General features: G+C 42.6%; 1 protein-coding gene across 1 annotated transcript; it reads left to right on the forward strand.

Annotated features, from left to right (window-relative positions):
- The first annotated feature begins 1536 nt into the window (after window positions 1-1536).
- On the forward strand, window positions 1537-22727 carry znf219 (zinc finger protein 219). The gene is made up of 5 exons (XM_005751454.1): window positions 1537-1682; window positions 11467-11551; window positions 11783-14105; window positions 14267-14413; window positions 17351-22727. Exons 2-5 carry the CDS (start codon window positions 11546-11548, stop codon window positions 18523-18525), a joined length of 3651 nt encoding a protein of 1216 aa, XP_005751511.1. The 5' UTR covers window positions 1537-1682; window positions 11467-11545; the 3' UTR covers window positions 18526-22727.
- The last annotated feature ends 1079 nt before the right edge of the window (window positions 22728-23806 follow it).

Raw genomic sequence — 23806 nt, forward strand, 5'->3', positions numbered from 1 at the left:
ACAAACCATTTTAAAATCTACCATTTCTGCCATGAAAGAAGTCAGCTAGACCAGCGGTCCCCAACCTTTTTTGCACCACGGACCGTTTTATGCCCAACAATATTTTCACGGACCGACCTTTAAGGTGTCGCGGATAAATACAACAAAATAAAACTAGTACCGGTACCGAAAAAAAGAAGATTTATTCATAACACACGTGAAAAGACCCAGGAAAACCGAGTTAACAATAAAAGCGATAACAAAATAACGATGAAAACCGATAAAAACCCTGAAAACCATACATTTCACACCTGAGCCTCAACTCTCACGGCCCGATACCAAACGACTCACGGAGGCCCGGGGGTTAGGGACCGCTGAGTTAGACTCATGCCAAAAGGTGTATATTGCTAACAGACATTTATTTGATCCTATCTTGATTAGATCTCAAAAAATCTGAAATGAACTCAAATGTGTTCACGTATTTCACAGTGGAAAGAATTCAAATAAATCATTAAAGGTCCCAAATTATCATGCCATCAGTGCTTTTGATGTGTGTATGTAAACCGTGCCTGGAGTTGGTGTGACTTGGTGGAGAGGCAATCTATGATTAGAAACCCCTAAACTCCTTTCTGTCTATGACAAAACAAATGGGGTGTTCCAGAGACTTATTCATGCAAACTCTATTGATGCTGGTACATGGTGTGGACATGGTGCACCTGCTGCGGCTTAGCTATTAGAGTGGGTACAGCAATACACAGTAGTGTGCATTGGCTAGGCGATGTGGAGAACATTCAAAGACAGAGACAGAATGACTCAGACTTGTTATTTTTCCTTTGATGTTGTTGTTACATTTTCTAGAAATGAAACTCTGCCTGACCTCAAGTTCAGTTTCGACAGAAACATTTTTAGTTTTTTAAAACTCATTCTGTACTTTTATCATCACTTTCTCTTTACCTCTACACTTTCGTTTGGGACCTTTTGGAAAACCCCTGGGCGACTCCTATTGGTCACCCAGCCTCATGTTGGGAACCCCTCCTCTTCCTCAACACATCGAAATTTGTGCACTTTGTTTCTTCCCATCCTCACAGCGGCCATGTGCTTCCGGGGTGGCTCACCACAACATTTTAGCTGCCTCTTGCCTCTGTCATCACTTTTATCTCACTTCTGTTGGTGTGAAACTTTCTTCTTCTTCTCCTTCTTCTCCTGCCACCCCAAAAAAATGTCTCTTAACTGTCAGCTACCCGCCACCCCAGATGCCATATTTAGGATACAAATGTGAAGAGATGACAGCGTTGTAAAATGGTGCCCGTGCTGAGATTATAATTAACATTTCCAACCTACATCACTCTCCCTCCCACTTCTCCTATGCTCCCCCCACCACTCCCCCCCATTCACTCACTCCTGTGTAATAAATGGGCAAAAATGCAAGAAGAAAGGAGAGAAGGGGAGAAGGAAAAGAAAAGGGAGATGGAGGAGGAGGAGAAGGAGGAGGAGAGAGATAGTGTGTGTGTGTGTGTGTGTGTGTGTGAGAGAGAGAGAGAGAGAGAGAAGAGGGTGACCAAACGGAGGGAGGAGGGAGGGGGAAACGGCGTATGCTTGTATACAACCCTGATTTCCATTTTTTTCCCAACTCGTAATGTATTTAATTCAAGTGAAACGTAATCATGACGTGTCGTGTCATTAATCTCCTCGCCGCCTCTCCCGTAAGTACACTGAGTCTTTACTTTCAACATATATCCTATATCTTCATTTATCTTCTTACATTTTATTTACCACTATGTTTACATATATGCACTTTTATGCGTGCTGGCACGAAACACCGGCGACGAAACATTTCCAAAATTGTTTAATTTACTGCGACTGTTGTTGCCTCTTTTTTCTCTCTTCTTCTTCTTCTTCTTCTTCTGTCACGGGCAACACGCGGGATAATGGCCAACATAGTTGTTGATGTGTTTTATTTCACTCCGCTTTTTCACATTTATTTATTTATTTATTTCATTGGCAGCTTTGGCTGTGTGTGTGTGCGCGTGCTCGCATGTGAGTGATTGGCACGAGGCATGCATGTATGTATGTATGTATGTAAGTATACATGTAACCGCGCGCTCCGGACCACTTTACGTGTGTGTCATGTATGTAAGCCGGTGTATGTGCGCGCGTGGTCGACAAGCATGTAGCAGTCGGAGCTCCGCTTCTAAGCCGTGACATGACAAAAAAAAAAGAAAAGAAAAAAAGCGGAGAAATGCACTGTTTTCCCTCATAACTGAGGAAATACTCGGTGTAACAGTTAAACCAAGTCGACTCGAACAGTCAGCACGAGAAGAAATGCGACTTAAAAATGCTCGCAAGTGCACGAAAAGTCACTCGGAGGTTTATTTTTGTTTAAAAATTGGACACAACTTCAGCTAAGTAGTTGTGCAAGCTAGCTCTTAATTTTTGTTTTTATCCGCGCGAGCAGTTTGGTAATTTGGCAGCTCTTCTTTAACCTCTCTGAAAAAGAACGGCGTCTTCTTCTTCTTCTTTTTTAAGTAGGTTATATTTTTATTATTTATTATATATGTGTATTTTTTTTAAGAAGAGCCAAGTTCTCTGTGCGTAACGGAGAATTTCGATAAGCCGCGGACATATTGTCCAAGCGTAAAAGTGGATTTTTGCATGTTAGCAAGTTGATTTACAAAGCGTAATTTGTAGGTAGATGCGATTAGCTTGACTAATTCTTTTGTTGGACACACATTAGGCATTGTGTTGTGCGTTGTTTCCGAGATAAGCACCGCCACTTTTCGTGTGGGATACGCGCAAAAAAAGAGAAAAGACTGTTTAACGGTGCTTTATAAACCTTATACTTTCGGCCACCTTTTACTACAATGTTTACTACAACCCGTTTAGTTGTCCTAACGTTACCTCAGCGCTCAGAAAGTAGCATAGCAAGTGTGGCAATACATGCAATGTTGGGGCCGTGTGCGTGCAAAACGCGTGTTGCCAGATTGTGTTCAGTAAAGATAAGTTACCGGTTTTCGTCCAAAAATGTGCGTTTTTGGACACGATGGCTCTTTTTTTGAGGGGGGTGAGGGGGGCACTGATGTCGGTGGTAGATTGGCAGAGAGGGATTCAAGATGAAATCCATGATGGCACTTTTCCCCCCTCCCGTCCTCTCCTTGCTCGCTCACTCGTCTTTTTCCCCTCCCTTAATCTTTTGTATAGAAAATTTAGGAACAAAATGGAGCAGGGGAGAGAGAGCGATAGATAGGCTGACATGACACACACACGCCACCCTCCGACTTCTCCGACTACCCTGCATCCCCCGTGTTCATGATTTTTAATCGCATTTTTTCTTTTGGTTGTTGTTCTTGTTTCTATTTGGAAGCGGGATTGTGCGCGGACACCATCTGCGGGCAGGGTTAATTTGATTTTTAGTGTGTGTGAGGGGGTGTTTATTAGTGCATTGTTTGTTGATGGTTATTTATTTCATTAATGTGCCTCTAATTGAGATGGCCGCGAGAGAGAAGAGAGAGGGGGGAAAGGAGCGTACTGAAAATGGTTGCACGTTATTGACGCACATCACAGGGGCGAGGAGGAAATTCCTCTTGAGATAAGGCGCAGACGTGTCATCTGGGTTGACCAAAGACACTCCCGTCGCCTTTTTCTATATCCAATGGAATATGTTTAGGGATCCTGAAATGCCCTATTTTTTTTTTCATATCTACCCAAAATGTCACACTCTTGAGAGCCTGTGCACAGTGGAAGTAGGTTGACATTGCTTGCGTGTCCTAAAATGAGGCATGTTTTTGGAGGGTTTGGCATTTTTCAAGACGGGTTTATCCACATTAACTTTCATAATCCCTCTACGAAAAAGAAAAAAAGAAAAAAAAGCTGAGACAATTAGAAAAGAAATGACTTCACTCCAAATCCCTGTTTTTCTTTGGATCATCGCCTGCAAGAGTGACTTTTGGCAACAAGACGCTACTTTTCCTTATCCGGGCTTGATCAAAAACTAATAACGCAAGCATTGTTTTTTTTAATTATTACTCTGTTAGTAAAAAAAAAGCCTCCCCTGCCTCTCTACAGGTTGTTTGCCATTAGATATAAGGCGTTGATTTCATGTCAAACCCTTGGCAGATACTCATCTGCAACCAGCTGTACTAATGAATATAAAACACTGGCCCCATGTTAAAAAGGCTCTAATGGTTTTTGCTTCATTCAAACCTCTGTCTGCTTGTTGTGTTCAAATAGTATCCACCTCCTCCTCCACCTCCTCTGTCACCCTCAATGCCGCCTACTTCCCATCTTTGTACATACTGTACTGTACTTGAAGGGGCACATCCACCCCATCCAGGTGGCTCTTGGGAAAGAGATTGTATGTGAGGGGAGAATGAGACAGAGGGAGAGAGAGAAAAAGGGAAAGGAGTGTAGCACCAATCAAGGCTTCTGATTGATATAATTGGGTCATTAGTGCGCTGCGGGAGAGGCACCTGCTTGCCCTCAGTTAGGGAGAATCTACTGCATTGTGACATTTTGAGACTGTTGAGAGTTCTGCTAGGCTGCTCGGGATTAGAGTGTATTTAGAGCATTAGGGTCTTACTTAAATAGTCTGCCACTTTTTGTCGCTCGCATTTAGTTTGGAAGACCAGCTCTGAAATCAGCGTTTGCAGCAGAGGCGTACAGGTAGACGGTCTGAATAAAAAACAAAAAAATCAAACACGACAATTTGATAAGCAAAACATTTTTCCAACTTACCATTAGTGGCAGTCCCGTGACTTCGCTTTTCAGCAAGGTGTGCGATGTTATGAAAGCAAGCAGTATTTGAATTTCTCCCTCAAATCTTTTTTTAAAGTTACAATACAACTCTTTTTGTGTTTTTTGGTTGCATTTCATTTGACCTGCTGAGATCAGCACAACAGATGCCTTCCCAGATGAAAAACTGAAAGTGTGAACTATTTTGGCCTCAATTTAGTCTGAAAACATTCTGGACACCGCATCAAAGCACTTTATACTGTAACCTGAAGACTGTGCAATAGAGAGAGAACCCCACAGTCCCCAGTGAGCAAGTACTCGGCGACTGTGGGGAAGAAGACATAAAGTCATTGTTGGAGTGCATCCTCACTTTTCAGCTCAAATCCCCTGCAAAAAAAACAGAAATAAAATGTTACATTCCAGCCTATACATAGAGTCAGGGAGCCCTTGAGTGCAATCAGTCACCCAGAATTACACCAGGATGTGTTGATTTAAGTACTGGCACCTCCCATTTATATGTGTCTTTATAAAATATAGTGCAACAGAGTGTGTTTCAAACAAGATGTTCCTAAGAAAGAGAACACATGCTCTGCAAATTTCCCCAGGGTGAAGAAAGAATGAAGCCATTACTATTATACACTTACCCTTTTCCCCCCCACACTAAAGCTGTTTTAGGTATCTGATATATATACATAAATACCCCAGGGAGGTCACAGTGAGTGGTGAGCATCCCTGAGGGGGTCGAAAGTAGTGTGTTGCTTAAGGACACTAAAGTGGAAGGGGCGTCATTCATGGAAGAAAGGTTTCTGAACCTTTTCCCAGACAGTAGGGAGAAAATTGATCAGGTGGATGTTTGTTTCACCTGCAGGATTGTCTCCAACCTAGCAACTGATCCTCGGTGTGCACACATAAGCCTTTTAGGAAGAATGCGTACAACCACACACATGCTCCAACCAATTCTTCTTTTAAAGCGTCAGTCTCGTAATCCCGAGTCAGACGAGTCATTCAGCACCCCCCTTCCCCCTCCACTCACTGGTTTTAGGAACGGCGCGGCCTGTATGAGTTGGAGTGAGACTCTTTTTTTTCTCTGCCGAGATGCTTTCCGGTGTTCGGGATTCGCCCGCTCGGGTCTGGCACTGCAACGTTGCCTCCCAGTTCGAGCATCAGCTCGTGTTCTCTCGCTAGAGGAGTAATTCATTCAAAAAGAGGAGAAGCAGGAGCTCGAGAGGGGATGGTGCATTAGAGGAGGAGAGGTTAGAAAGGAAGAAGCAAAAAGGAGTAAGGTTGTGAGAAGTGGAACATAAAACACATCAGTGAGGCAGGAAATGCTGGCTCAAGCTGGACTTTGCGCAGATGAAAGACGGTAAAAGTTGGGACGCTTCCTTTTAATGTAACTTTTTCTTCAACTCCGCTAAAGTACCTTTCGAATAAGGTCAACGGCGTAACAGATGCGAGCCATTAGATCGCCGTTTCACTTGCGTTCTGCGATCAAAACGATACACATGAAGTAGCATTTTCCCCGTATAAGCAATCTGCAACACTCATCTTTAACGGTCGGTGGAGGAGACTGCACGGGAGATGTTCACCCTTATCATTGTTGAAGCTGAAGATGAGGGAAGAGCGAGAGTGCGAGGCAGGCAAAGTTGAAGCGAAGCCGGCGGTGGGGAGGGAGGAGGTGGTAGTGGTGGTTCAGGGAAAGGTGAAGTAAAGGAAATGAATACCGGCTGTGGGGAAGTTCGCCACGTGACCACGCGATAAAAACCACAGGGCCAAATTATACTGTACCGCACAGGGAGCGGGCTCCCCTCACTTCCTCTCGCTCTCATCTTCTCTTTTTCACACACTTTGTTTTTTTCCCCCCCTTCCTTGTGGTCAGTCTCTCATACACCCACTTATCCCCAAAGGACACCTCACCTCGCGCTGGCTTCATCACATGAGAGTGCAAGTAATGCAGCGGGAAGAAAGATGCACTTGTAGGGATTCACAGAAATACACACAGACTACGAGCACAGTCCTTACTTTATGCCTTAAGGCCGGTGCCTGAGACCTTGAAGATGTCTATTTTTAGGTACGTGTAGGAGGACTTAATTTTCAAACAACACAAAGGTCGCTGTTGCTATAGATCACTGGTTCCCAAACTGAGAGCGAGATCCCCAAGGGGTCACAAGGGGTCAAGGAGAGCAGAGCATACACTCAGATTTATTCTAAATCTTTTGACATTTACCTCCACAGACTGATAGGAAATGAATGAAGGGATCATTGTAAGTCAGGCTTAATTACACAAACTGTGACGAGGCATTCAAAGTACTGTTTAGCTTCATGAGGCTACAAATCACAATACACAAACCCTCCTTATATACAACCTATGATACATTAACACTACTTATTATGAAGCTGTATAACACTTCTATCCCACACACACGGGTACCATTATGAACACTAGGTGAAAGGTGTTCACACCCTGATATATATTTACAATTACAACATGTATCTCTCATGTGCATGTGCAAACCTGCACTGACTGCCTCCACAATAAAACTCTGCCACCTCGGTGGATATTTACACAGTGACACCCCCGATCCCCACCCCCACCTAAAAGAAAAAAAACAAAAAACTTGTCTGAACATATTGTGCAAATTTCCCTCAGCTAGTATTTACCAGGGATGTAACGTATGATTCAGCCGCATCGTTATGCACTCCTTGTGATCTGAGTCAAGGAGTAGTTATCAGTATTTAAACAGTGCAGTTTAAAAAAGCAAAACAAAACATAGTGACCCTGATGATAAAAAAAAACCTCATTTCCAGTCAAGGCAATTCAGGACCCACAAAGCTGCATTTCAATTGCTGGAATGTCAACTTTGGGACGCTTTAAAGCTGGTGTCATCTTGCGAATTACTGTGTCATTACACTCCTGCTCATGCACTGCAAATTTCAGGATCAGGGGAAAAAAGAAAGGGAAAAAACAGGAAAAGCCAGTGAAAGTGCAGGAAAATCCAGTTTGTATCGAAGGGATGGGAAAATCCATTATGTGTTGCATATCAGCAGTCAACTATAGCTCCGGGCCTGAGAAGTGGAACAAATGCTTAAGTGCGTTTTACGTGGAGTCTTTGTAACGGCCCGCAGGCCGTGGCTGCGACAGGAAACCAGGTTGCTCAGAAACCCTGCGTTTCACTCCATTTGTGATCTTAGCAAACGCTTTCCTGAGCAATTTAGGATCTCAGCGGTTCGCTTTTTAATGATGATGTCATGATGTCTATTTTGTAAATTGTGATCACATTTAGGCGATAAATCAGGGCCTGATTAAATGTGTGGCTATCCTGTGATTGACAACCTGCTAGCATGTATGTCTACAGTGGCTCTTAAGCCTCTTTTCCACTAGTACCTGCTCAGCTAAACTCAACTTGGGTTTTAGGGTTTTTTCATTAGGTGGTAGTTATGGGTACTCTGCAGTTTATTAGCGCTTACTCTGACCGTTTTCCAAGTGACCTGAGTCAAGTTGAAAAAGTGATGTCAGAAGACCGCATGCCACTGATTGGCCCACAAATGAGGTCACTGAGGGAGTCATGAGAGCAACTCTTTCGCAAGACTCAAACCCGGCAACGGCTGCTGGGCAATGGCCTCACACCTACTTGGCTCTTTCTTTTACCCTGAGTCTGACAAAAAGCCAAAGTGCGTGAAGCAGGTGTACCATCGCCTCGACCTCCATTGTTGTGTTATCTTTGGATTGCAGGCAAACAGTGTCACTGGACTTTTGGGCTGCCTTGCTATAACGACCCCGCCCACATTGAGGTGGTAATAGAAAACGACCAAAACCTCGTTGAGTAGTCTAGTTGAGGTGCTAGTGTAAAAGGCAAAAATTATGCTACACTCATGGCTCCAGACCATTGTTTATATACAGTTTTTGTGTTTATCTAAAGCAAACCAGAAAGTTGTTTTGTAAAGTCTATAGCACTGATTCCCAAAGTATGGGCCAGGGCCCCCTGTTGGGCTGCAAAGGTACTGCAGGTGGGCTGCAGTATTAACAGAAGCTCAGTTTAAAATGAGTATGTATTATTGTGTATAGCCAACAACCCGTGTTGTTCATGTTGTTTGAATGAAAGTTTCAAGAAAATCCATCACTTTCTCTTGTATTTTGATAAGAGTGAAGATTTAAGATTGGGTGAGACCCCATTTTCTGGTTTGCAAGTGGGCCACTTGCTGGTCTGTAATATCATTGTGAATCTCCTACGTGGATCACATTACCTAATATTAAATATTCATTGCCATGACGCACATTTAAAATCAGATTATTACCCCTCCCCTCACAAAACTAAAAACACCCACCACACACACACGTAGGTGTCACATTTTTGTACGCTGCTCTCACCCTTGCTTTGAGTACCTACCCCAATCCATTTTATAGCTCGCCGTGTGTGTGTGTGTGTGGACACACTGGGAATGAGCAGCATTTGTGGATGATGTGAGAATGTCGTCTTCGGTGCGCTTCTTGCTTAATTTACACCTGCTTTTTATGTGTTTCTCCCCCACCTGATTCCAGCATGATTTCTTCCCCACTCCACCCTCTCCCCGAGTCACCCCCAGCCCCCTTTTCCCATGCATCCTCTGCTGCACCTTATCTCCCTCTCTCAATCTATCCAAATTTTCTTTATTGGCATGACAGGGCCGGTGGTTGGCGACAGCCACCGTCACGGTGGAACAATGCATTGTGATGGTGATATTCATATGATAATGCCATCAGACTTAATACTGCAGCAGATACATTTAGATAGCCGCTCTCTCTCTCTCTTTTTCCTGCTTTTTATTCCTTCTCCCTTTCTGCACCCCCCCCCCGTCTCTGTCTGCATGTGTATTTCTGTGTTGACTTTCAAAATGGTTTTTAAATGTTGCTCTCTCTTCATGTTATGCCCCAGCCTGCCACTATCACTACTCTGATTTCTCTGCTATTCTCTGTTCTAGCATGTCGCTTTCTCTTTTTTTGGTTTCTTTGCTTTTACCCTCAACACCATGTTGCCAATCAAATTAAATCATTTTCGTTCACATGGCTTCTGAGACTGTTTCTTTTTTTTTAATGCTGCCCAGTTTGTAACTGCTCTGTCTATTTGTCTGTGTCTCCCTCTTTCTTTCTCTCTGTCTGCCTCCTTTCTCATTTTTTTTCTTTGCTCTTCGCCATGTTGGCAGGGCCCAATCTACCAGCTGATATCAGCATTCCTTGGCACTCTGCCAACTGGCAACACTGCAGGAGAGAAAAAAGAGAGGAGAGAGAGAGAGGGGAGAGGGAGAGAATGAAAGAAAATTAGTGAATAATAGACGGAGGGAGGGAGGGAGGGAGGGAACGAGAGAATGAGAGGGGGATGGGAAGAAGTATGAATCAGGGAGAGAAAGAAAGACAGAAGGGAAAGGAATATGGTGAGAGAAAGAACAATAATGGTGGATTAAGAAAGGACTGTCTGTGTCTGTGTAAGAGAGTGTGTGTGTGTAAGTGTGTGTGTTTATGTGATTGATATGGTGTGATATCCCTGTGAGTCATAGCTGAGCTAAAATGTCAACTGGCTACATGAGAATCTCTTTGTCATCAAGCCTCAGTAACTCTCACACACACACACACAAATACTCAAATCCATATAAACACATATGTGACCATACCACCATGTGAACAAAAATGTGGGTGACACACCTGCGAGCACAGATGTTCCATTGTTTTTGCCACAGTGATTTATGACCTTTTTGTTGTGTTGTGGGTGCTCAACTCCTGCAAAAATGATGGACAAAAACCAGCCACGGCGCACACAAATTCGGTGGAAGTGAGGCGAAGTGCTGCGCTCTCAAAATATTTGGGCGTGTGAGCGTGCCCTGCCAAAATGCTTGTGCGTGTTCAATGCGCAGTATCACACTTCACGTTTCAGCTGACTCTGTTATCTGGGGTGACAGTCGCAGTACAGTCGAGACAACAGCAGCAGCGGCGGCAGCAGCAGAATAAGCTCACATATATAAATGACTTCAACAATTAAGCATGACTAAGCAATGTATGGGTGAATGCCACCACACCCAAACAGCAGATTTATTGTTCTGGCTAGGTGCATGCATACCATATGTGAGTGTGTGTGTTTGTGAGTGTGTCCGGGCCTGATTTAAGCAAAAAAAGCTGCTACTGTATGACTGTTCAGGAAGGGTGTGTGGGGAAGTCAAAACATTGCGCGCCCATCCTGTTTGGGACAGTCCATGTCCTGTGGTGGTGCCCTTAACTCCTAAACACACACACACACCAATGCACGTTCACACTTCAGATAATCATCCCATATGTGCTAACAGTATGCCAGCATGTACGCTGAACACATGCAGGAGGCAGAACAGGTGCACACCTGTTACACATTCAATGCGCACACCAACGCAGGCTGAGGAGCAAGTGACGATCAAATACAGATTTTCTTCGTAGTAAACATGCACGTGCATTAAAATGTATTGTTGAGTGTGCATTTGGTGCTTTGCAATCAGAATTTAGGGTGGAATCTGTTCAAAGGGTCTTAGTGTAAATAGCTTTTAATCCTGTTCGGCAAAACTCTGCTACCTGCAGTTCATCGCTGGATATTTCAAAAGCATTACACTGATACTATTATTCCTAATTTACCTAAAGTCTTTAGTTAGATAATTGTCTTAACATGCTTTTAAAAAAAAGGGTGGGAACAACTTCAAGTGCAGTAATTGTTAGATTTTTGGTTGCAAATAATTTTCTGAGCTTTCTATGCTTGTTTTTGTCCTCAGACGATTACAAGAGGAGACTGCCACAGTACTGTGTCCCCCCTCAGCAGAGACACTAAAGAATGGCATAACATCACACACAATGCTGGTAGGACTTTTTTCTATTTTCCTATATGCGCATGCATCAACATATAAAGACTCATACCGTCGAAGTTTGTGCAGTTTTTAAAATCTGGCCAAGGTTGTGCTACAAAAGCTAATTATGCACAACATGCAAATTTAACCTTTTCTTGAGGTTTTTAACTTTTAACTCCTTCTTAAGTCGCTGGTTGCCGCTCATTATCTGTCTCTCTCCCTCTCTTTGTGTTTTTTCTGATAGAGGATGGATTCTCCACCGGAGTGTGTGTTGTCTCTTTCTTGTGAGCAGACCCAGTCGCCCCCAACGCTGCCGTCTCTAGACCACAGCCCCCAGACCTCCTCTCCTCACACTCAGCTCTCTCTCCCCGATAGCCCTGTTGTCTTGCCCATTCACAGCTCCGAACCTTCCCCCCAGAGCCCGGACACTGCGCCTTATTTCCCCCTCTCTCCGTTCCCCCTCCACGAGGGTAATAACAGCAATCACCATGATGTTGATGAAGAAGATGATGAGGAAGGGCTGGATGGAGTACCTCCATCCCCAACGCCGGCAGTGGCTTTGTTCCCAGGAGGAGGGGGACAAGAAGCTGGATGCAGCCCCTGTTTGGACTCCTCTCCGCCAGATACACCATCAGCACCATTACTCGGGTGTGGTGCCCTGGAGCTGGCCCTGTCTTCAGGACAGAGTGGGAACTGTAGTGATGAACTAGACCTCCAGCTGTTCCAGAAGGATACTGTTACCAGGGCCACACCTGGAGTTGGAGGGGCCTCCTCGGGGCCTGCACTCAGGTATCCCTGTCATGTATGTGGAAAGAGATTCAGATTCCAAAGTATTTTGTCTCTTCATGCACGAGCTCACAGTCTGGACAGAGACCGGCGAGCTTCAGCTCTGTATAGGACTGGGCTCCCTTCAGCTCCACTAAAGCAGCACCTCAAAATCCAGCAGAACCACAAAGACCTAATTCCGAATCACAGAAGTCACCCAAACCAGCGTTTACTGCCTGGGGCTCTCATCCAGCATCTCACAGAAGACGATGAAGTCAATGGTGAGGTCAAAGGTCTCGATGATGGACTACAGACAGACCAGAACCCCAGTTTTTTACTGGATGACAGCACACCCTTGACCCCTCCGCTGACAGAGGACCCTGTGTCCGTGACCTCTCCCTATTCTTCAGCCACCGGGGAGGGCGTATCTGCTTCCATCACGCCTACATTTCGCTGCCATGCCTGCAAAGGAAAATTCCGAACAGCTTCAGAGTTGGCGCGGCATGTACGCATTCTCCACAATCCATACAAATGCACTCTTTGTCCCTATTCTGCCAGCCAAGAAGAAAGCCTGGCGTCCCACTTACAGGAGTGCCACCCTTCTCCCGATGTACCTGCTCTTCCACCAGCTTACAGTTCGAGGCCCATCATCGCAACCCCCGACACCCCAGTACCCACGCCAACCCACACGCCAGCCCCAACCCCGAGCAACCCACAGCTGACATCAGTTGCTGCAGTGGGCGGGTCCTCTCCACTGCCAGCATTTCGCTGTGACACTTGTGGACAGCGATTTACGCAGTCATGGTTTCTGAAGGGACACATGCGAAAGCACAAGGACTCATTGGACCATAAGTGTCAGGTATGTGGCCGTGGCTTCAAGGAGCCTTGGTTCCTAAAAAATCACATGAAAGTTCATCTCAACAAACTTGGCCTCAAGGCTGGACTGGGAAACCCTGGGGGACCAGGAAGTGCTGAGCAGCAGTCTAAAAGCTCCCTCAACGCCCTCTACTCCAGTCTCCTTCTGACTCAGCGAGGAGGTGGTGCCAGAGGAGGTCAGGGAAGACCAGAGAGAGAAACTGGAGGCAGAATTGGGATGGGTTTGAGTAAGTCAGCCATCCTGGGCTATCTCGGTTTGCCTAGTGATGGCAGTGGGGCTAGCTGCATGGAGAGACTTCAAGCAGTGGCTCAAGTAGCAGAGATGGGAAACGGTGGTGGCAGTGGTACTGCAGGGGGAGCAGACTCGGGAAGAGGAGGGGGAACGACTAGAGCAGGGGGAACCGGGGAAACTCCAGCAACAGTTTCAGAAGGAGGAGATCAGGCAACTTGGTGGCAGCTGGTGGCTCGCAGCTTGGCGGTAGCTCAGCAACAAAGGCCTCATCAGCGAGGCCAGCAGCAAGGGCAACGAGGCCCGGGGCGGAGTTCAGTGATTACAGAGGTCGACCAAGTCAGAGCCTACCTTGGAGGCCTGGATCCTAGAGAAGAGACCGGAGGACCAGGAGGGCCATGGGAATGCCCAGATTGTGGAAAGCTGTTCCGCAGTCTACAGCAGGTGGTAGTTCATGCTCGAGTTCACACTCAGAGGCCCCAGAAAGGAGGTGGCAGCGAAGAGGAAGGGAGCAGTCATCATAGAGGAGTGGGGCTGGGAAGAGGAGGCAGCAGTGAAGTGAGACAAGAATCCCAGCTACACAGCGGTGGATCCCAACAAATGGCAGAACTGAGACAGGAATCAAAATTGATGGGTGGTGGATCACAACAAGCTGGAGGGGCTGCAGGGTTTCACTCTGTCATCTCAAGCTTCAAAGGTGTGACATGAGTGTTTTTTCTAGTTCTTTGGTTTGTGTTTGTTTGCTATCATATAAGAATGCATTGTTTTTCAACTTCAACTTTCAACTTTCTATTGTCATTAGAATCTTAGCTGCTATCTTTACATTTTCCACTTTTTTCCCTTCTTCCCTACTTGCAGGAGAAAATGGGCTGACGACAGTCTCCTCCATACCTTCAGTTCCCACCAGGGAGCGAGTGCGTGGCAGAGGGATAAAAGACTGCCCCTACTGTGGCAAAGCCTTTCGCTCTTCACACCATCTCAAAGTGCACCTCAGAGTTCACACAGGTGAGATACTGCTGTGAGTTTAACAAACCGTGTTTACTTTTTTAACCTTTATAAATCCCTGGAAAGGTTGCATTGAGCATTGTTGCTTTTCTAGAACTACAGTTTTTTTCTTTTTCTTTTTTTAAAAGATTTTACCCCAGAGGCCTGGCCAGCGCTAATCATAGCCCTCTACTGCAGGCAACTGAGCTGCTCCACCGGAGCAACTCCAGCTTAAGTGCCTTGCTTGAGCGTATATTAACAGTAGTTTCTGGGGGGAAAAAATCAAGCCACTCCAGGGATTAAAAAGGGAAATTGCTCACTTCTCTTACTGGCCTCTAACATCGCTACCAGTAAACGGTACAAAAGAAAACCTTTTCATGTCTTCTCCACTAATTAAACAGTAATCCTCATGTCTCTATTTCGATTTGTATAATGCAAAATTTAGCTAAATGAAACTGGTGTGGTTTGATGTTTTTTTTAATAACTTAGTTATTTTTATAGACACATTTATTTCTTGTCAATTACATAAAAATACTAAATAATGCACATATTAAATGCATGAAAAATTGCAGAGAATTCGCTGTCTTTGAAACAAGAATCTGTAACAAAAATCTTTAACATCCATCTTAAATACTGTAAAGAGAAAAAACATTTTAATAAACTTTTTTAGGACAAAAAGAAAAAAAAGAGGAAAAACTGAGTACAGGATTTCTGATAACCAACTAGTTGGACTTTAATGAAAGTTAGAATCTCAAACACCACTCACACTCATACTATTAATTAATGTTCCATATTCATAAGCCTTTATCAGCATGAGTCATCGTCACTTTTCATTATTTGCCTTCAGGTGATGTATTTGATCAAAATTAAAACCCATCTCTCATTTTTTGCGATGCCACCTATCACTACTAACTGGAGAACCTCCCATAAAGACAGCAGCCAAAAAATGCACAGTGTGAAGTCTTTTTAAGAGTTGCCATTATCATTACTCATTTTATAGCTGAAAGGACTTATCTCAACGCGTTTATATTTTTCCCAATCATGCACTGCTCATTTTCTCATACACTACTGCCTCTGTTCCATCAAGTGATTATCACATGGTCAGTAATTAAAGCAAATGCATCAAATTATGATAATGCTCTCTTCAGAATCTCGTTTCCCATCGAGAGTTTTATCCCGTCTTTAGTGTTTGTTTCACCAACACAATCAAGTTGTCCCTGCATCTGTACGTGCGCCTGCGTTCCTCCTATGTGACCAGTTTTTTCTTTTTTGACTCTTGGGAATAAGATCATTTACGTTTTTCATATGTTTAACGTTTCCTGCTGTTAATGTTCAACATCATCCCCTTTATCTTTCCCAGCTGTGTAATTTTTAATGAGTAATGGAATACTGCCATCTTTCTTTAAAACATGTAACTGCACCTCCTACTCAGAACTGCTCAAATGACCTTTGAGCAGCTTATACTTGCTGCAATTTTGCAAAATACTTGCTTGCCATACTTATTTGCAATGTTACGATTTTGCAATAAGTGCTGTGGCATAGTGAAAGTACTTTTAACCTATTTTAAAAATGATTGCAATTTTTGTGTATCTTTTACACATGAAACCATTTAGACTGCTGAAATTTGTCCTCAGGTCTGCATTTCACACAGAGTGTACCCATGAGATAGTCCTCAGTAAATAGGAGTAAAACTGATTAAAAAATAAGAATTATTTGCAGGGAAATTTAATTTTAGCTGCCATAAAAAAGTATAAGTATATATTGATATTGGAAAAAATAAATCTGACCTTATTTTATTTGCAAAACTGGCTTTCCTGTGAAAAAACATGATTCGTTTATTGGCTTGTGAACTGCTCTTTTAAGGTCCCACCACAACATTTCAGTCAGGTTGAGATCTTTACTTTGATTAGGCCACTGCAGCACCTTGAATTTTTATTTTCAGCAATTCTGTTGTAGATTTGCTGCTGTGCTTGGGATCTTTCTCATGTTGCATGGCCCAGTTTGAAACAAGCTTTGACTATTAAACAGATGGTCTCACATTTGACTCTAAATTACTTTGGTATACAGAGGAGTTAATGGTCGACACAATGACCGTAAGGCGCCCAGGTTCTGTGATTGCAAAACAAGCCCAAATGATCACTGTTTCACAACTGTGCTCAACAGTTTGTATGCTTGTGTTTCTTAGCAATAAGAGGCTTGCTCCTAGTAACTCTTCCAAATAAGCCATATTTGTTCAATCTTTTTGTAATTGTACTGTCATGAACTTTAATATTTAACATGCTAACTAAGGCCTGTAGAGTCAGAGATGCAGCTCTTAGGTCCTTTGCGGTTTGTTGGACAGTGTCGAATTGGGGGGAATTTGCAGAGACGTCCACTCCTGGGAAGATTGTGTCCTTTTATTAACATACTCCTGAACCTGCCAGATCAGAAAACTGCTAAAAATTCTGCTTTCATAGAAATGCTCAGACTTGCTGATGATCATTTAATCAAGCATATTTGATTAGCAGCACCTGGGTACTACTTAAGTATTTAATTCCAATGGAAGTCTCAAGAGTATTCATAGTTTATCATGTGGCTTCAAGGACCTGTGAAAGCTTTCTTTTTTGCATGACTGTATATGTGTGTATAAGAGGCAACTGTTTTTCAGGGTCAAAGGTGAGTACCATCAGGTTTCTACTGAAGAAAAAAAAAACATCCTGTATGTGAAATCAAAATTGTGTATGCCATAAAATAGCTGGTATATGATATCATTAATACTAACACAAAGGTATTTCACTAACTGTAATATAAAAATACTTAAAATCACCAGAATATTTTTTTTTCCTTCTTACCCAGTGAACACCCATTTTGGGGAATTCATTTTGGAGCATCTAATGAGTCCCACTGTTTTTTAAAAGATTTTTCTAGCTTTATTTTTACTGGTCTATAAATAAACTTTCTTCGTTGTGTTTTCTCTAGGTGAGAGACCCTACAAATGCCCCCACTGTGACTATGCGGGTACTCAATCTGGCTCTCTGAAGTACCATCTCCAGCGGCACCACAGGGAGCAACGCAATGCCTTATCAGCTGCCTCAAATTCCTCCTCCTCTGGTCTCACCTCCACTATCAACAGTCTGACCTCTGGAACCTCTGGATTGGTCAAGCAGCGCCGATCTCAACCCAACCACTGCCCGGTCAACCGGGCTCCAACAGACAACCCCGCCTCTCGACCCAGCCAGCAGTCCTGGCTCCTGGGACTTCCAGACCAGCGGGAGCATCGAAAGGCCTTAGCAGCTCTAAGGGATGTTGACCTAGAGACCCAGTACAGGTACCTGTCTGGAGTAATGGGCGCTCTTTACCAAGGTGGAATGGAAGGAAGCTGGATCAGGGAGTCTCCTCCACCAAAGGCACCTAAGGTGTCACGACGTAAGCCCCTTACTACAAGCCGAATGGTTCAAGCATCAAGTGACAAGGAAGTACCCGTGCCATCAACTCAGGAGGGTGGTTTTGAACCACTGGATCTGTCCCGTCGCACTTCACCTGGTCTTGGAGGGATGGAGGAGGATGGAGGCATGAGTGTAAGGGAAGGTGGTGAGGATGCCGTAGAGGATAGTTCAACAGGGGTCAAACTGAGCGAGTGTTTGTTTTGTCCTTTTCGAACATCATCAGCAGAGCTGATGGCCATGCATCTCCAGGTCAACCACACCAGTAAGTCCAGGCGCAAAAGAAGCTCTTCAGTGATCTTGGATGATGATGGAACCTCAAAGACCACAAGGCCAAGGATGGATCCCTCTGACCTCGACCCTCTGACAATATGGAGGCACGTAAGTGAGGCCGAGTCCCAGGCCTCCATGGGAGAATGGTCCTTAACTCAGTCCCAAACTCTTAATGGTCTCTCTGAGCACACAGCAGAACATCTGGGTAATGCTCTTGAACACCCAAACTCCATGTCCTCAGTGTCAAAGAATGTAACAGATGTTCCTGAACTCAAGGGCAAAATTGATGAAGAGAGAGATGAACAAGATGAAGAATTTGAAGAGAATTTGGAGAATAGCAGTCTGGAGGATTCACAAGACCAAGACCTGAGGATGTCCCTCGCTCTTTCACCAGCCCTGAGCTCTAACCACGTTGGAGGGGAGGAGGATAGAGTCTGAGGAGATTAAAATGTTTTCAATGACACCGCTTAAATTGGAATGTTGGGTTTATTGTTTTCCAACAAATTTTGACAAAGAATTGAAGAAAGGGCAGAAAGTATTACATAGAGAGAAGTTGTTTATGGTTTTGCCCTGTCATACCTTCATTTCTGGGCAGTCCTGAGGAGTCTTGACAAAGAGGAGAGCCAAAGCTATGGTATTTCCTCTGTCATTATTTGTCTCCTTGGCTTTGTGGTCCACCACAAAATACGGTAAAATTCCTGTAAAAAGAAAGCGCATGGACGCATCTTTTCAGGATTTTGTCGGCCACATTTTCTATTTGTTTTTCAGACTTCACCGAAAGATGGGTGATTTTTACGATGATCTCCAATTTGATAATCGAAAGATCTAGGGCAAGGTCCTGCATCATTCTAGAGTCGTGCGTTTATCCCACACTTATAATGGACTGGTAAATCCCAGACTACAACACTGACCATGCTGGAGCCAGCTGCGACTAGATGCTCTCCTGACGGACTGACCACTGAACAGCTTCAGGTTCCTCCTCAAACTACAACAAACAGACATGGAGGAAAGTTTAGTCTAAAAAAGTTTCAAGCTGCAAACCTCGGCTAAGCTATTCTTTATTAATTTAAGGCATGAGGCAACCGTTACAGGCCATGTGCTTTCCTTCAAGTATGTATCACTGCCTTGTTTGTCAGAAAAGTGTTTCTTGATGACTGTGCTAAAGAAAAACAGAAAGTTTGTAATATTTTTGTTCATTTGTTTTCAGTTAGTGCCTGTTCATGTATGTCGTCGAGAGAGTCTCTGGTATCCTTGCCCATCGAGGCTCTGATAGATCGTTCATTTTATCTGAATATACAGTTTAAACGATTTAAGTACAATATATTTGTTAAAAGTGGTTCTAGGGTGTTGTGAATAGTTCAGTTGTAAAAGAAATGCTACATCATAGTGTAATGTCCTTGACACAGACTGTAGCTGTTTGTGGCTCAGCTTGAAAAGAACAAAAAAAAGTATGTGATATAATGTGAGGAAAGGTCAAAAGCTGAGCGCTTAAAAAGGAGGTCAGAGTTCAACATTCAGTGTTTACAATGGTAGCGGTTGTTGGTTGGGGATGCAAAGGCACCAACTGAACACAGAGCGAGAGTCTGTGTGAGGGCTGAAGGGGCGACGCTTGAGCTCCTGAATACAATCAACTGACACATTGTTTTGAAGAGACTACGACTGTGTCAAAAAAAAGGAAAATTTTAACTTTTTACAAGGTAGAGAACGACAAAGAAAGCAGTCTAGCTGCCAGACAAGACTAAATCTAAGAAACAAACTGTACTCTTGGGTTACGGTGTGTTTTAGATGAGTAGTTTCCCTCTCTTCTTCTTCTTTTTTTTGTTTTAATAAGAAAAGAAAAGACAATGGTAGGAGTAATTATTAAAACACTAACAAACGCATAGGCATCCCAGTAGAATATGTGTAGCTTTTGTAAAGACGAAAAAAAAAAAAAGCAGACTTTTGTTTATTTTCCTTTCAAGATGCTTACAGAAAAAGGTTATCAATATAGGTGATATTGATTATAATGTTTGTGAGCTAAGACTAGTTGGAATGTCTATACAGAGCACTGTGCAAGTTTTTTTTTGAGTTCCCAAAGTAGTTGTTTTCATTTTGACTTTATCAATAGACCAAACGTTTTTTCAATGGCAGTTGTCACTTTCGGTTGTCATTTTTAAGTGTGTAAATGTGTGGTTTCAGTAGATTTACCCCATCGATTAGCAAAATCAGTCAGCTAGGTTGTCAGTGTATCAGATATTCGACCACTGAACTGGTGGTTAGGAAAAAAATGAAGTGCATTTTGTTTTTTATGTGGAAACATCCAGTAATCATTTCTTTATCCTAGTTTGAAGGTATATTTATGAATGTGAGGCATTAATATTCTCTTACACTGGTTAACAGCCTCTATTTATCTGCTAAGACTCAAATTGATGGGGTAATTTATGATTGTGACCACTCTTTAATGTGCATTAATGTGATTAAGTTCCCTTTTTAGAGCACCTTATGAGTTTTGTAGTGAAAGTCCCTTAGTGGTGTCTCCTTTAACAACTACTGTCAATGCCACCGTGCCTTCTGTTTCAAGCACTTCCTGGTATATTTTGTAAAACTCACCAAAAGCACTTAGCCTATATCGACACACTCTCTTTCCTCTTTCCTATTCCCCTTCAACACATCAGCCCATTCTCTTGATCATCTTCTCCTGTGTTCACCTCCTGATCCCTCTATTCTTGTGTTTTTGTTTTTATTATTTGCCATTTTTTCAGGCCCATTGGGCCTTAAACAAGGTCACTAGGCCTTATGTTCTAGCATGGCTAGACTCTTAAAAGAATGAACTACCTACCCTTAGACAAGTAAAAATTGTTGTAGAAGTAGGGTTAGAGAACTTCGGGTCATAATACTAACCCTTGGTAAACCAAAGCCCAAGTCTAAGACACATATACGTTGTGTTTAATCTCATGAGATGCCAAAACATGTCTGATGTGACACTAAATCAAATACACTAGAGGAAACAAAATAATTCACCGTTTTCCTTTTACTCTCTCTTTTTCCCCTCGTCATGCTTGCTCTCCCTCCATGTCCTGCTCTCATCTGTAAACAGTCTATCTCTAGCACCACTTGAAGGTGACGTGTACTATCTGGTATTGAGGCCTTTATTAGATTTTTATTTCAGTTTGTGTGGTGTTTGTTCAATGCCGTTGAGATGGAAAAATGCTCTTATAATGATAAGTATTATTGTTTTAGCATTATGGTTAAAAAAAAAATCAAGAGAAATGTGTTGTTGAATGTTGTACAGATAGCATTAGAGATGTTGTGTTTTTTTAAGGAGAGCACAAACCCGAGCAATGGTCCCTCCAACTCCTCCCGCTGGCAGATGGGAATAAAATGGACTGCCAATCATCATAAAAGTCTAATGACAAAAAGTCCCAGAGCTGTGGCATGTTTTCAAAAGAAACAAAAGATTTGAATGTAAAAATGAAGCCAAGGCCTCATTATTTCCAAATTGATTGCAAAGAAACAAAAATCATCTTTGTACCTAAGCTAATCATTTTACTCTTTTGAAGGTGTAGTTTAGTAGGAGTAAGACAAACACACGCACGGCTTTGTAGTGACTTGAAAACAGGGAAACCAGGATGTGCTTACCTGAAAACTGATGAATGCACAATTACATTCCAAGGATGCACAATTGGTGTACCTAACATGTTTAGCAATTTCTATTTTTTCATACTTTGAACACCTTCCTACTGTTTCATTGAGGTGTAGCAGTTTTTTACATGGCGTCATACACACATTGCATGAAAGTTGTCTGCATATAGGACGTGATACAACCACTGGTAGCTACTGTTCCCAGACTGTTTGGCAAGTGGTTGCTGGAGGTTGCGAGTTGAAAGTGGTCTCAAAGAGAGTGGTATAAGGAAGATTTTGTTGTTCTTGCTTTGGCCACTAACAAACTGTTGTGGTTGCCTATAGTTTCTACACAAGTTGGTGAATTATTTGCAAACACTCGCAAACTGCTTCCTCAGTGGCATTAAACCTTGAAAAAAATTGCAACACAAACAGAGAATGTTCACCTTCAAAGTAAAAGCCAAGTAATTTTAAACGATGTGGCTTTTGCTTTGAAGGCAAAAGTTTTACTACTGCTCTGAGAGTAGCTGGCAAGTGTGTGCAGATAAGTCAACATGTTCCTTGTAAACCGTGGGCGACTGTAGCAGTTTTCTAGGAATAAAGGCTTTCACCAACTAGTCAGTGAATAAACATTTTTTGCTAGCAACTGGTGGTTGGCAGATGATCACAGCCTCATCTCTAGACCTGTGTGTCTGGGGCCTTAGTCACCCTGCAGTGTCACACATCCGAAATAGCACACAAGTTAACATCATGTTAGCCATCATGTTATTAGCAATGACATGACTGCAAAACATAAATAAGCTATATATGGTGTAAAAGAGAAAAAAAGACTTCTAAAAGCTAAGCTGCTATTGTGTCATTAGATATGTGCCTAGTTTGTGTAAAAAATAGTACTGCTGTTCAGTGAAATCAGTTATAATTAATGCATTGAGGAAGACGTTATCCACTAACTGACCCTGGGTAATGCCTTGATATTTTAAACCAACAATGGCATCTTGTTGGGCAGTGTTTTGATCTAGAAAATAAAAAATATGGTTGTATATGTCCTCTGTCATTTATATAATCACTGTCAGAGTGCTGAACAACCACACATAGTAAACACAAGGAAAGAAAACTACTCATGCTAGCAATGCTAATGGTAGCTACAGGTTTTCCTTCTATTAAACTTGTTTAGTCTAAATTTAAAAGTACATTTAGCCAAATAGGAGACTACAAACAGGCCTACCTTTGTCTTGAGATACTAAGACATCAGAGCAGATTGACATGTTTAATATGTAACAGTTTATTTGCCAAAAGATTATTGAAGCAAAAAGAGTATATAACATCCTGTGTTAGCTAGCTCGTCTATATTGTTACGGTTAAACTTTACTGTTAAGTTCAAACTGCTTGTTACCGAGTAAAGTCTGCCCTCTTTTCTTGTGGTATTTACCCTTGTCTGGTATTTATTCATTAGTTGCTTAAAAAATGTTCTCAAAGTTGATTATTGCCCTGAAGAAATAAGATTACATCATGTTTTGTGTATCAGCAGCAACTACAAATTCTGTTTTTAATTAAATAGTTGTAAACTGTAATTTTGTAATATCTATTAAGAGTATTGTCAGATTTTTAAGGTGCATTCCCAATTTTTAGAATAATTCACAATTAGAAATAGAGACAAAATCAGCTGACAATTTAACAAAGTATTCAAATGTTTCCAAGAAGATTGCTTGTGTTTGTCTGACTTCAGTTAAGTTTTTTGCCAAACAATTGTTAAAAAATCAGCGAATTTTTTGCACAATTTTCAATTTGCTCGCTTGTAATTTACAAATAGATGTGAAAACGGCACCTTATATCCTGATTGTAAATCAGAAAATTCTCCAGAAAGGATACATTTGTCATTTCAAAGGGTATTGTTCTTTTTTTTTGTAATATGACAAATCTTTTGTGAGGTGAGGGGACCACGCTGGGTTTGGGCTCTTGTGTAGTTTACTGCCATTGCAGTGAGGGAAAACTGACCTAACATAGTAGTGACTAATATAACTTTGTGGACAGATAAAAAAATAAATAAAAATAAAACACATTAGAAATAAATAAACACAAAACAAATCCTGTCTCTCTCTTTTTTATACCTGTTCATTTA

This window comes from Pundamilia nyererei, unplaced genomic scaffold (assembly GCF_000239375.1).
Source record: "Pundamilia nyererei isolate P.nyererei 1_Seehausen unplaced genomic scaffold, PunNye1.0 scaffold00312, whole genome shotgun sequence".
NCBI classification, from domain to species: Eukaryota; Metazoa; Chordata; class Actinopteri; order Cichliformes; family Cichlidae; genus Pundamilia; species Pundamilia nyererei.